Consider the following 15891-nt stretch of genomic DNA (forward strand, 5'->3'; position numbering starts at 1 on the left):
CCCTTGTTCACAAATGTTTTACAGCTGTGATTAACCTACAGTTTAGTAGTGTGCTACAGCTGTGATTAACCTACAGTTCAGCAGTGTTTTACAGCTGTGATTAACCTACAGTTCAGTAGTGTTTTACAGCTGTGATTAACCTACAGTTCAGTAGTGTTTTACAGCTGTGATTAACCTACAGTTCAGTAGTGTTTTACAGCTGTGATTAACCTACAGTATAGTAGTGTGTTACAGCTGTGATTAACCTACAGTTTAGTAGTGTTTTACAGCTGTGATTAACCTACAGTTCAGTAGTGTTTTACAGCTGTGATTAACCTACAGTTTAGTAGTGTTTTACAGCTGTGATTAACCTACAGTTTAGTAGTGTTTACAGCTGTGATTAACCTACAGTTTAGTAGTGTGTTACAGCTGTGATTAACCTACAGTTCAGTAGTGTTTTACAGCTGTGATTAACCTACAGTTCAGTAATGTTTTACAGCTGTGATTAACCTACAGTATAGTAGTGTTTTACAGCTGTGATTAACCTACAGTTCAGTAGTGTTTACAGCTGTGATTAACCTACAGTTCAGTAGTGTTTTACAGCTGTGATTAACCTACAGTTCAGTAATGTTTTACAGCTGTGATTAACCTACAGTATAGTAGTGTGTTACAGCTGTGATTAACCTACAGTATAGTAGTGTGTTACAGCTGTGATTAACCTACAGTTCAGTAGTGTTTTACAGCTGTGATTAACCTACAGTATAGTAGTGTGTTACAGCTGTGATTAACCTACAGTTTAGTAGTGTTTTACAGCTGTGATTAACCTACAGTATAGTAGTGTGTTACAGCTGTGATTAACCTATAGTTAATTAGTGTTTTACAGCTGTCATTAACCTACAGTTTGGCAGTGTTTTACAGCTGTGATTAACCTACAGTTTAGTAGTGTTTTACAGCTGTGATTAACCTACAGTTTAGTAGTGTTTTACAGCTGTGATTAACCTATAGTTTGGCAGTGTTTTACAGCTGTGATTAACCTACAGTTTAGTAGTGTTTTACAGCTGTGATTAACCTATAGTTCAGCAGTGTTTTACAGCTGTGATTAACCTACAGTTTAGCAGTGTTTTACAGCTGTGATTAACCTATAGTTCAGCAGTGTTTTACAGCTGTGATTAACCTACAGTTTAGTAGTGTTTTACAGCTGTGATTAACCTACAGTTTGGCAGTGTTTTACAGCTGTGATTAACCTACAGTTTAGTAGTGTTTTACAGCTGTGATTAACCTACAGTTTAGTAGTGTTTTACAGCTGTGATTAACCTACAGTTCAGTAATGTTTTACAGCTGTGATTAACCTACAGTATAGTAGTGTTTTACAGCTGTGATTAACCTACAGTATAGTAGTGTGTTACAGCTGTGATTAACCTACAGTTCAGTAGTGTTTTACAGCTGTGATTAACCTACAGTTCAGCAGTGTTTTACAGCTGTGATTAACCTACAGTTCAGCAGTGTTTTACAGCTGTGATTAACCTACAGTTTAGTAGTGTTTTACAGCTGTGATTAACCTACACTTCAGCAGTGTTTTACAGCTGTGATTAACCTACAGTTCAGTAGTGTTTTACAGCTGTGATTAACCTACAGTTCAGTAGTGTTTACAGCTGTGATTAACCTATAGTTCAGCAGTGTTTTACAGCTGTGAATAACCTACAGTTTAGCAGTGTTTTACAGCTGTGATTAACCTACAGTATAGTAGTGTTTTAAAGCTGTGATTAACCTACAGTTAAGTAGTGTTTTACAGCTGTGATTAACCTACAGTTCAGTAGTGTTTTACAGCTGTGATTAACCTACAGTTCAGTAGTGTTTTACAGCTGTGATTAACCTACAGTTCAGCAGTGTTTTACAGCTGTGATTAACCTACAGTTTAGTAGTGTGTTACAGCTGTGATTAACCTACAGTATAGTAGTGTTTTACAGCTGTGATTAACCTACAGTTTAGTAGTGTTTTACAGCTGTGATTAACCTACAGTTTAGTAGCGTTTTAAAGCTGTGATTAACCTACAGTTTAGTAGTGTTTTACAGCTGTGATTAACCTACAGTTCAGTAGTGTTTTACAGCTGTGATTAACCTACAGTTTAGTAGTGTTTTACAGCTGTGATTAACCTACAGTTCAGCAATGTTTTACAGCTGTGATTAACCTACAGTTCAGTAGTGTTTTTAAGCTGTGATAAACCTACAGTTTAGCAGTGTGTTACAGCTGTGATTAACCTACAGTTTAGCTGTGTTTTACAGCTGTGATTAACCTACAGTTTAGTAGTGTTTTAAAGCTGTGATTAACCTACAGTTTAGTAGTGTTTTACAGCTGTGATAAACCTACAGTTCAGTAGTGTTTTACAGCTGTGATTAACCTACAGTTTAGTAGTGTGTTACAGCTGTGATTAACCTACAGTTCAGTAGTGTTTTACAGCTGTGATTAACCTACAGTATAGTAGTGTTTTACAGCTGTGATTAACCTACAGTTCAGTAGTGTTTTACAACTGTGGTTAACCTACAGTTTAGTAGTGTGTTACAGCTGTGATAAACCTACAGTTCAGTAGTGTTTTACAGCTGTGATTAACCTACAGTTTAGCAGTGTTACAGCTGCGATTAACCTACAGTTCAGTAGTGTTTTACAGCTGTGATTAACCTACAGTTCAGCAGTGTTTTTACAGCTGTGATTAACCTACAGTTCAGTAGTGTTTTACAGCTGTCATTAACCTACAGTTAAGTAGTGTTTTACAGCTGTGATTAACCTACATTTCAGTAGTGTTTTACAACTGTGGTTAATCTACAGTTTAGTAGTGTGTTACAGCTGTGATAAACCTACAGTTCAGTAGTGTTTTACAGCTGTGATTAACCTACAGTTTAGCAGTGTGTTACAGCTGCGATTAACCTACAGTTCAGTAGTGTTTTACAGCTGTGATTAACCTACAGTTCAGCAGTGTTTTACAGCTGTGATTAACCTACAGTTCAGTAGTGTTTTACAGCTGTCATTAACCTACAGTTAAGTAGTGTTTTACAGCTGTGATTAACCTACATTTCAGTAGTGTTTTACAGCTGTGATTAACCTACAGTTTAGCAGTGTTTTACAGCTGTGATTAACCTACAGTTTAGTAGTGTTTTACAGCAGTGATTAACCTACAGTTCAGTAGTGTTTTACAGCAGTGATTAACCTACAGTTCAGTAGTGTTTTACAGCTGTGATTAACCTACAGTTCAGTAGTGTGTTACAGCTGTGATTAACCTACAGTTCAGTCGTGTTTTACAGCTGTGATTAACCTACAGTTTAGTAGTTTTACAGCTGTGATTAACCTACAGTTCAGTAGTGTTTAAAAGCTATGATTAACCTACAGTTCATTAGTGATTTAAAGCTGTGATTATATCACCAGCTACTTTTACGAGACTTTCACCAGTTACTACGAGGAAATTCACCAGCTACTATAATGTTACCCCAACCAACTTCTACAAGGAGACTCCAACCAGCTACTACAACGAGACTCTAACTAGCTACTACGAGACTCTCACCAGCTACTACAATGAGACTCTCACCAGCTACTACAACAAGACTCTCACCAGATACTACAACGAGACTCTAACCAGCTACTACAACGAGACTCTAACCAGCTAATACGAGACTCTTACTAGCTACTACATGGAGACTCTCACCAGTAGCGACAAGGAGGACAGAAGACTCTCACCAGCTACTACATGGAGACTCTCACCAGCTACTACATGGAGACTCTCACCAGTAGCGACAAGGAGGACAGAAGACTCTCTCTAGCTACTACATGGAGACTCTCACCAGTAGCGACAAGGAGGACAGAAGGCTCTCTCTAGCTACTACAAGGAGGCTTTCTTAACCAAAGGGACCCTCATGATCATAACCAGCTACAACGAGACTCTAAATAAAAAATTTCCTGTTTTTTTTGTCATGGGGCAATATATATAATTCCAGCAAACAATCAAAAACAAACAAATCACTGATTGCAGGTCTTAAGTTGTTTTCATTTATATATAGAATGTCATAAAATCACATTACAAACAAGACAAACAAGCAAATAAATCGATGAACAAGATTAATGGATTTCATAATTACATGTAAAGACCATCATATATCTAATTATAAATTACTGCAAGCGCCTTCTTTTGACAACACTTTGGTCCGATAGGTTTTTGAGGGATTGCATCTTATAATTCAATCTCGAGTCAACACTATCAGACCAAAGTGCCCTCAAAAGACAATGATGTTTTTAACACATCACACTTGCCCTTGACATTAATATTTCAATATTCAACTAAATATTTCACCACAGGAAGGCCTGTTAGCACCAGCAATGTTCATCATCTGCATCAATAAAACAGTAATAGTGACATTATGTATTTTGATTAAACATTCAAATTAAAGCACAACTCGTATTCAAGTTCAGAGGTCAAATTTAAACATTCAAATGTTTTCTTCTCATAAATTGTCTCTTCTTCTCACAGATTGTATACTATGCCTCATTGTCCCTAGCCTCATATATAATAAATAGCTAGAGCCAATCACGAATTCATTAAAATAACTCGGCCAAATGTAAATAATAATTGGTAAAAACATCATGGTAATTTTTCTAATTTATGCAAAAAATACATCATTGGTAACTAAACTGTAACATGATCAAGAGGCCCACATGGGCCCGCATAGCTCATGTACCTAGTATTCTCTGATTCACTTCTCTGATTTCAGTTAATATAAAGAACTTGAATCTAGGCCATTCTGTTAAGTCCTTCAAATGCCTTAACAAATTTTGACCCCTGTGACTATATAATGGGTCAAGGTCATGTCTTCTCACAAAGTTTGTTGGCTTTATCCCAGGAACCTACAAATACAGTGTATCATGATTATAGGCACCTTTTTCTTTGTGAGAAGAGATCATTTGAATGTTCAAATTTGACCAATGTGAATAGGAGTCAAGGTCACTCAAGGTCATTTCGTTTAGGAAACAACTTCATGGGGTCCACGAAATTAGGAAACTTCCAGCAAAATATTACAACTATAGCTATATATTCTATTGGTTTTTGAAGAGAAATAATTATATACATAATTTGAATGCTAAGCAAAGACCCTGTTATATAATTAACTTGAATATAGCTAGGTCAGGTTCATTTTATTATGGAAACTTTGTGGGGCTCAAGAACCTACCACTCAAATATGATTCAAGGCTTTTTGGTTTGTGAGAACTCATTTGAATGTTTTAACAAATTTGACCCTGTGACCTTATAAGTCAAGGTCATTTCTTTTTCAAACTTATTGGGGCTTCAACAAAGAAACCCATCAGTGAAATATCATGATGATTTTAGGCCTGATGGTTTTTGAGAAGTCGTTTAAAGAAAAAAGTTGATGTCAGGCAGAAAAATTTTGGGTCAGGTGAGCTAAAAATAACAATCACACAAATTATATAATACACATGTACACTCAGTTTTGGAAGCAAATCACATTATTTTGTATCTGTTAATATAACTAGCAACAAAAATGTAACAAGTGCATTGTACTACTACCATTTAATGTCCACAACTAGCTATAGACCACTGACAGGTCAGCATGGTTTCCATCTTATGACATTTTCCCTGGTCGGCCCAAAATCACCAAGAAACCATATGCATCTACCAGTACTCATATTACTGATGTTGTCATTTGAAATTCATATAATTAGACATATCTAAAACAACTGCAAGGAAGCAAAATATGCATTAAACATACGTACATCTACTATATAAATAATGTGACTCTAGTTTCCATTCACCTCAGTATTTACTGGGGTAACAAAAATCAAAATAACTGTGTAATCATTTATTAGCTTTGATTTTTTTTAACCTGAAATACAAGAGACAACATTGCTTCATAGTGTCATGAAATATCAATCAGCAGAAAGATATACAATATCTGAATTATGTAACCGTTCCTACATTAAAAATTTTCTGATTTTTAAAAGTCCTGATCCTCTGTATAAATAAGTAAAATGTTTTGTTTGAAAATATATCCTGTCAACCAAACTACATGCAAAATCTGATGACACAGGAAATTTGTAAATTATATACATCCCATTTGTCGTAACTACAGCGAATGCCACGTTAGGTCTAGATCTCCTGTATTACTATAACAGCTATTTGTCGTAACTACAGCGGGGGCCACGTCAGGTCTCCTGTATAACTATAATAGCTATTTGTCGTAACTACAGCGAATGCCACATCAGCTCTCCTGTATAACTATAATAGCTATTTGTCGTAACTACAGCGAGTGCCACGTCAGGTCTCCTGTATAACTATAATAGCTATTTGTTGTAACTACAGCGAGTGCCTCGTCAGGTCTCCTGTATAACTATAATAGCTATTTGTCGTAACTACAGCGAGTGCCACGTCAGGTCTCCGATATTACTATAATAGCTATTTGTCGTAACTACAGCGAGTGCCACGTCAGCTCTCCTGTATTACTATAATAGCTATTTGTCGTAACTACAGCGAGTGCCACGTCAGCTCTCCTGTATTACTATAACAGCTATTTGTCATAACTACAGCGAGTGCCACGTCAGCTCTCCTGTATTACTATAACAGCTATTTGTCGTAACTACAGCGAGTGCCACGTCAGCTCTCCTGTATTACTATAACAGCTATTTGTCATAACTACAGCGAGTGCCACGTCAGCTCTCCTGTATTACTATAATAGCTATTTGTCGTAACTACAGCGAGTGCCACGTCAGCTCTCCTGTATTACTATAACAGCTATTTGTCATTACTACAGTGAGTGACATGTCAGCTCTCCTGTATAACTATAATAGCTATTTGTCGTAACTACAGTGAGTGCCACATCAGGTCTCCTGTATAACTATAATAGCAATTTATCGTAACTACAGTGAGTGCCACGTTAGGTCTCCTGTATAACTATAATAGCTATTTGTCGTAACTACAGCCAGTGCCACGTCAGGTCTCCTGTATAACTATAATAGCTATTTGTCGTAACTACAGCGAGTGCCACGCTAGGTCTCCTGTATAACTATAATAGCTATTTGTCGTAACTACAGCGAGTGCCACGCTAGGTCTCCTGTATTACTATAATAGCTATTTGTCGTAACTACAGCGAGTGCCACGTCAGCTCTCCTGTATAACTATAATAGCTATTTGTCGTAACTACAGCGAGTGCCACGCTAGGTCTCCTGTATAACTATAATAGCTATTTGTCGTAACTACAGCGAGTGCCACGTCAGCTCTCCTGTATAACTATAATAGCTATTTGTCGTAACTACAGCGAGTGCCACGTCAGCTCTCCTCTATAACTATAATAGCTATTTGTCGTAACTACAGCGAGTGCCACGCTAGGTCTCCTGTATAACTATAATAGCTATTTGTCGTAACTACAGCGAGTGCCACGTCAGCTCTCCTGTATTACTATAATAGCTATTTGTCGTAACTACAGCGAGTGCCACGTCAGCTCTCCTGTATTACTATAATAGCTATTTGTCGTAACTACAGCGAGTGCCACGTCAGCTCTCCTGTATTACTATAATAGCTATTTGTCGTAACTACAGCGAGTGCCACGTCAGGTCTCCTGTATTGCTATAAACTCCCATGTGAACCATGGTGGCTTCCTGCATCAGAGATACAGCACTGATATTCTCCGGATTTATAGGAGGCAGACTAGCAGTTAGATTACCCCCTAGCGGGAGTGACGAGGTCACCATCTCATACGAGTCTGTCACGGAAGGGACCATCGGGTCCTGTGTCTCGCGAGGCAGAGGCTCCGTTTGAGTGATAACAGTGACAATGTTATCCACTGCTGGGACAATGGTTTCCTGTAGTGCTGTCTCTACTGTGGCATTGTCCAATAGAGGCACTCGTATTTTGTTGTTGTGTGATGCCATGTGTTTTTTTAAGTCTCGGTTAAACATGAATCCCTTACCACAAATCTGACACTTCTTAGACCGATCCCCGTTGTGATTTCTGATGTGTGAGCGTAAATTGCTTTTATCCGCGAATGTTTTTTGACAAATTTCACAACTGTAGGGTTTCTCGCCGGTGTGAGTACGCATGTGTCGTTCATGGTCCTGCTTTTCTCCAAACATTTTATTACAAACCTCACAAACATGAACTGACCACTTATACGACGCAACGTCCTCTGGCTTCAGATGGAAGGACACAAAATGGGAGTTAAGAGCACCAGATGACTTACAGCCCTGACCACAAACATTACACATGTGTGTAGGTTCATTGGAATGTGTGTGCTGGTGAGTTATAAGACAGGACTGCTGCCGAAACGTTTTTCCACAAGTATGACACATGAACTTTTTGAACTCACTATGCAGAGCCATATGATTCCTAAGTACATCCTGGCTACGGAAAGCCATTTCGCAAACCTTACATTTATGCGGCCGTTCCCCGGTGTGGATATACCGATGCTCCTTTAGTTGTTGTTGTGTACGGTATGCCTTTCCACAAACTTCACAAATGAATTCCTTTTTCTGTGTATGAACTAACATATGAGTGTCTAGATTTCTTTTCTCTGTACATCCTTTCCCACACACCGAACAGATGTAGGGTTTCACGTCCAGATGGTTTTTAGCATGTCTCCTTAAACTCTCTATAGAGTTAAACTGCTTCTGACAAGTTTTGCATGTGAACTTACCAGATGTGTCGTGAAGTTGTCGATGTTTGTACAGGGACAGGGACCTGAGGAATATTTTCCCACACAAGTCACATGCATACGGAGACTTTCCAGCAATGAAATGAATCTTCTTATGCTCTTTCAAAAACTGCTGTGATGGAAAATCTAACTGACATATTTTACATTTGAATTTCCGTTTCTTCTCATCATTATTTGGTTTGAGCTGGTCCGTTTCCTCAGTATTCGTAGTTTTTGTTCCCTCACAACTCTGGTTAGTAATTGTAGAGCTGATCTCTTCATTCTCCTCATTATACTCCACCCCAACGCACGACTCCAATACGGTCCCTACCTTATCACCAGCTGTTTCTGAGCTGTCTGTTTTTGTGACATTGTCTACGTCTGTTTCAGGTTCCTTTACCCGTAACTCCTCCACAGACACCACCTTACAATTGGCCATTTCCATGAGACTTCCCATCTTCTGTAACTGACTTTCATTATCCTGTTCGTGCCTGGCTTCGTGACGTACCAGGGTATGATAAGAACCCAGTATCCCCCCACAAAACTTACACTCAAACTTGTCCCTCCCGTACTTGCTCAGTCCTTTATCTCCGTGGGAAAATATTTTGTGCATCCTTCTGCCACTGCGAGACTTGAATGACTTTTCACAAATGTCACATTTGTATTGTTTATTGTCGTCTCCTTGGTGAGAGGACATGTGGGTTTTGAGATCCTCCCTCCGGCTGAATTCTTCCTCACAGATGTTACATTTGATGATGTTATTATCTAAATCTGTGTGACTCTTCATGTGATGTTCATATGATGGCTGACTCTTAAAATGCAGGAAACACAGATGACATTCGAAGTCTGACTTTCCCAATTTGCTGCTGTGCGTGAGCATGTGTTTCTCAAGTTGAAGCTGCATGGTGAACTTTAAACCACATTCCTGACATTCAGACTGATCCGTCACTTCCTCTTTGTCACCGTCTAACTCTGTATCATCACCATTGACAATACTGTTGTGCTCGTTTTTCTGGTGGTCAATAAGTTCACTTAATTTCAAAAACACAAACGGACATCTATTGCATGGATACTTGAGCACATCAAAACAATGAACAAAAATATGGGAATTTACCCCCTCTGTCTCTGTAAACTGACCACAAACTGGACATTTCTTGCTGTCTAATGTCCAAGAAATCTTCCTGGAGTTTCTCCTGCTTTTCTTCTCAAGTTCATGATCAGACAGAACATGTTTTACAAAACTGTCCTGGTTTGCCAAGACTGTGCCACAGGCAGGACACTCAACTGTTGTAGGATTAACATCTTTAGAATTTCTTCCTTCAGGACGAGAATTATCAGGATTGTCTTTGTATTTACTCTGTCGGCTGGTCTGTAGGCTTGTCTGTCTTCTCCCAGTCTTCCTACCCCCTGCTAGTCGACTAGATCTCCTCACATTCACAGTATCAACTTGATTATCAGTTTTCTTTATTTTCTCACAAATTTCTTTATGTTTTTCCTTTGCTAATGTCCTTCTGCCTTTTTGTGCTTTCTTAGATTTCACTTTAGTTAAAGTTTGACTTTCCAATTTTCCCTTGTTTAGATTAATAGTATTTATTATAGATTTTCCTTTTTCATCTGATTCATCAATATTTTCATCGCATGCATCCTCCTCATCGACAGTACATGCATTAGAATTGGAATTGCTTGTGTCATCACCTGTGATTTCCATACTTTGGTCAGCAATGTTGTTGACATGAAGTGTTTCATTTATTTGATTGTAATCAATATCATTTCTATGTTTAAAATCCTTGTTAACGGAATGCTTGACAGGAAGGTCAGAATATGTGTAGTGATCTTGACTGTCAGAAATCACCTGTTTATTTTCACTGATGAAGGTTTCCTGAGAATCTCCATCTGTTTGAGTATAGTATTCTGAAATAAAGTCAAAGAAACACCAGGTTAAATTGAGCATACTTATCAGTAACAAGGAAAATCCATTGTTAACTAATGAGAAAATCTGGTGACAAATTATTTCTATATGTTAAATGCTATATAAAGTTTAAGGTATTAAACTCGTCAAAATATATTATTTAAACTTTCTATCCTGTTGCTGTGGCAGGTAATTTTGTTTCAATAGAAGTCAGAATTGACAAAACACAGCCAAACTTTTTTATTTTCCAACTCTTATTACTTGAAGATCCTGCTTAATTTAAAGTAAAAATAAAATTTCAACAGAATTATATAATTAAAGTAGAAATTATTTAAAAAATATACTGAGTTAACTTGACTACTCAGAACATTAATGTGTTTTCATGGCCCAACTTACTCTGAGAAAACAAGGTAATTGGACTGTATTCTGTAGTGTTTTCCCAGATTACTCTTAGTATCCACTGAAGATATTCCTTTGTTATAATTATTAGAAACGAAAATTGCAGCTTTGTTACAAATAGCCAATAAATCACCTGCACAGAAGTTGATAAATTTTGTCAGGATCTCCGAGTTTCCATCAAGGAACATGGTACCGAGGGTGGAGCCGAATGTGGCTCCATCTCCACACTTCCTGTCTGCCGTGAGCACTACAAACTCTTTCCCAGTCACAGACAGTGTCTCCATCTGTAAGGAAGAAGTCCATTTTACGTTCAAGTGTTGCAGAGGGCTTGATAAATTTATTTCAACATCTCAACTGAAAATGTTCTCTCAAGCTGAATGCTATTTTGTAGCTTGTATATAACATACTCCCCCAACAGTGCAGAACTCATCATCAACCTTCCAGATGTTTAGCAATGCTTTCAAGCTAAGAATAATAAAATATGTCCATGAAAATGGTTACATCAAGATATGTCCTTGAAAATGATTTTATTGAGGTATGTCCTTGAAAATGGTTTTATTAAGACCTGTCCTAGAAAATGGTTTTATTGAGGAATGTCCTTGAAAATGGTTATATTAAGTTATGTCATTAAACATGGTATTACATTTTGTAATAAGAGCATTCCTTTTGTGTTTTTTTCACTTATAATGCTGGATTTGGTATACATAATGTGCATTACCAAACTGAAAAATTAATGTATTCTCCTCAAACTATCCCTGCGGTCTTAAATTATGCAATATTCACAGTTAATAGTAGTGCTAAGTATTTTCTCTGCCAAAGTTCACCATCAAATTAATAAGGTCTAAAAACTAGGCCATATTAAACTGTAGACTGCTGGAGCAATCTGGACATTTTAATTAATGCAAAAATGTTAAATGCATGTCTAATCATATTGATTCTATGAACACTGGTGGGAAGTTTACCATATCCATCCTCAAATAAGTCCTCTCTCCTAGTGTTGAAGTTAGTATCAAAGTTCGTGGAAGACTTATTTGTGAGTCACTTTAGCTGACTGTTTTACAACTGATGATTCCGCAGAAGAGAAGTGGCTTATTTGTTGGTAGGTAGGTACTTATTTGTGGATAAATATGGTAATTCAAATAAAAAATTATCGGGGTATTAGATATACCTACCAAACTTGTCCATATGTCGGTACTGATGGTGGGATCTGGTATAACTGAGGACTGTTGGTCAGCGAGTGGGGTTACAGTACAGACATCCATTTTACTGCAGTCTCAGCAGTTCTGTGAAGAGATCAGAGAGAGGATTAATACATTAAAATAACTTTCGTGACATACTACTTTTGACACTTACGGTTACCTGAAAATGTAAATTCATATTATTAGAGCAATTGTAGTATGTTTAAAGTGCTCATGAAGGTATTCTTCCCAACCTGAAAATGAATTAATAAAATTGGCACAGTTCATATAATAGCCAGGTCTTATACATATATGACCCAAAGCTCTACTGTTGTTTTCTTCCTAAATTTGTTAGCGAATCGGAAATATGAAAATGAAAATATCAGACATAGTAATGTTTTCTTTACTTAATCATCAGAATTTTTTTTTTATCAAATTGTTGATTTCTTATATAACTATTTTACTATCAAAAATGAAATATTTTCATTAATATCTAAACAAATCATTTTTTTAAGCATTGATAATAAATTATATAAATGATAAATTAAAATAATGGATTATCAATATTAATAAATTATCATTTATCAATATTATCAGATCATTTCTTAATTTCAATAAATAATCATTGAATGCTTAAAACCTTTTTTTATTATTGAAAGTTAATTATAAATAAATACAAAATGAATAAGTATTAATAAATGATTAATTAGTATAAGGAAATGATTTAACATTTAAAACCATTTTGATTCGTTAATATTAAATAAATCATTTCTTAATATTGATTATTCATTCATTGTTTTTTCCTGATTTTTCTTCAGGATTTGACAAAAGGCTTTTGATCATTTTACCCGTTACATTTACCAGGAAAGTAATGTGATGGAAAAATATGCCAGTAATTTATAGTTAAATATAAAAAAAAAATTAAAACAAAAAATAAAACAAAACATATATAAATATTATTATACAAGTTCAGCTAAGTCTCAGAAGCTGTCTTCACTGATATATAATTATATAATGTAACAGGAATCAGCAGGAGTTTTCACCAGTGTGCATCCACCCAGGGATCAAATCCGCAACCCTATACTTACTGGTCCGCCGCGCCGCTATACCGATTGGGTAAACGGGAAATTGTCCCTAGCAAGAATCTGGTAGTCGAGGCGACTCTTATCAATATAATAGTGAATATATTTATAAATGTAACGTGAACAGGGGGACAACGGAACGGTCACCCATCATAGAACTGACCACGCTCAACGTTGCTTAACTACGATACACAGACACGACACTCAACCGCACAGCCACAAAAGCTAGCTTTTGGACTATGCAGCTGAAATGCCCATATCCATGAACCATCACAAAAACTTGTCACCAAAGTACGAGTTACCTCCCTTACAACATTATCAATATGTTATCAATATTGTTTTATAAGCTAGGTTAAAATTTCATATTTATATTAAACTTGTAGCGTTTTATTATTGAAAAAAAAACTCTATTTTGTTTATCATGGTATGCATACAACTTCAATCAAATTGTATTAAATAATAAAATCTAAACAACAACCTGCCTGCTACTAGGCCAACCGTCACGGCGATAAATATTACGTGTAAGGCCACGGGCAAGAATGTCGTCAACTTACAAACAACCAAGCAAATGTCTATGGATATAATTTATGTTTTCTTTAAGGGAATATTAAAAGAGTGAGGATTTTTTTAGAATCCTATATTGTCCTGCTTCGACGAACCGAAAGCATCTACCAACATCACGAAGGCTATCTTAGAAATATCACGAGGAAGAAATGGGTGTGAATCGGGTTAAAAAACTGTCACGTCTCCAGTTCGACCGAGAACCCAGATATCAATTTATATGACATTTGCTATAAGTGTATGGGTATAAAATATTACATGCATAAACCATCGACAATAATGCACCGATTTCAATACACGGGGATAAAGAAAATAGCCGGACTACCTCTATATAGTTTAGTTCATTTCCAGGCAGGTTTCTCCGTCAACCAATATGGCGGCGGTGAAATTTGCAGGGTGCATTCGAGTACCGATATTCGTTGAGTGAGATTTTACGGTCTGTCCAGATTTCCCGTCAGTGGCCATGGCTAATCACAAGACAAAGAGTGTTCATAGAGATATGGGCTATGCAATTTTCTTTTTGTCTGGTAATATATTGCATAATTGATAACATAATTGTTGAATAAACTTAGATTTGTTTTATCTAACAAACCGGCATTATACAATGAACACTTGTATGAGTTTTAGCAGAGACCTAACATGCTATATTAATTTAGTAGGTCTCTGGTTTTAGCATGTATTGGCTTGGATATTCAGATCTACAGATGCTTTTACATGTCTTAGCTTTCCAAAAAGGGAAGAGGGGTACCAATGTCCTTATTTATTAGTAAGCAGTTTTAGTAAAGTTTGAGATAGATGGGTATGTAGAAGCTCGCGTAGTTCTACTGAAAAAATATTTATGAGAGATATAATTTGGTGTTCAATGTCAAAAGTATTACGCGGGCGAATTCAATAATAAACGATAAATATTTATTTGTTCGTGTGCTGGGTTTATTGCCCCCGAGAACAGCCGAGCACCTCTTGAGACGTGGTCTCCATGTAGTAGTTGGTGACTACCTCACTGAACAACATACGAGAAGCCCGTCGCACCTCATCGAGTGCAGTTCGGGTAAAGTGTCTTGTCCAGGGACACAAAAACGACAGCACACAATCCGACACTGGTTAGTAGCGTATGATAAATGTAATCATTATAAAAATAAATATTTTCCACACTCTCTGCATATGTCATGAAATCAAACGAGTAATGAACCATAATCTTGAAGGTGTAAATAAATGACCCAATAAATGATTAGTGACGTTTATTTCAATTAAACCAGACGTGTTATTTATTTCAACTATCTAAAAAGAATATAATTTGCAATTAATATTAGATGATAGTACTCTACATTTTTCAGTGCTGATACTAAATGGGATGACCATGTTGAAAATATTTGCATAAATGATACAAAAAGAATCTATGCCTAAGGACAATTAAAATATTGGTAAACTTGAACATTCAAAGTAAGATTGTATCCAAGCTCCTACCTATCATAGAATATATACGCACGTTGAACTTTGGAATAATCTATCAAAACTCACATTAAATCATTAGAAACAAGAAATATCTTTTAAAAAGATAAACGGCATGGTTTTAATGCTGGTAGTTATAATGTAAAACTGCTGGTGAAATAAATCAACGAACTAATTAATAAATGCACAGTTTCTGCACGGATAACAAAATGATATCAGTTTGAATCATTTTTGGTGATAAGAAGACTGCATTTGAATCAGGAATATGATTTTATTAATGTGTCATTTGAATAGATACATCCAATTATTCAGCTTGCATTCAATATTAATTTTGTTTCGTTTTTAACTGCATATCTGCATTTTGCATTTACCGCTACATTGACCAATCACATATTTCATCTTGACCAGTAACGCTACCTGTCGCGTCATATCCGGGAACAAAAGAAAATTATACGGCTATGCCGAAAAAAAACTTCAATTGGAAGCCGCCAGAGTAGTAACGGGCTAATTAGAATATGCATAAAGTAATCTCTGATGATTCTGAAACTGGGTGGGAATCTTTAAGTACAAGACGACAGCTGAGAAAGCTAACATTATTTTACAAAATGCATAACAAACTCCCTCCCTCATATCTGTTTACATTATTTTCGGGT

General features: G+C 36.5%; 1 protein-coding gene across 1 annotated transcript; it reads right to left on the reverse strand.

The window, feature by feature from the left end:
• Nucleotides 1-3987: 3987 nt before the first annotated feature.
• LOC117317686 (zinc finger protein 26-like) lies at nt 3988-14176 on the reverse strand. Its single transcript, XM_033872559.1, has 4 exons — nt 14115-14176; nt 12141-12251; nt 11102-11252; nt 3988-10571 (listed from the first exon to the last, which is right to left on the reverse strand). The coding sequence occupies exons 2-4, from the start codon at nt 12228-12230 to the stop codon at nt 7564-7566; spliced, it is 3249 nt and encodes a 1082-aa protein (XP_033728450.1). The 5' UTR covers nt 12231-12251; nt 14115-14176; the 3' UTR covers nt 3988-7563.
• Nucleotides 14177-15891: the final 1715 nt, after the last annotated feature.

The sequence above is a fragment of the Pecten maximus genome, chromosome 19 (assembly GCF_902652985.1).
Source record: "Pecten maximus chromosome 19, xPecMax1.1, whole genome shotgun sequence".
NCBI lineage: Eukaryota > Metazoa > Mollusca > Bivalvia > Pectinida > Pectinidae > Pecten > Pecten maximus.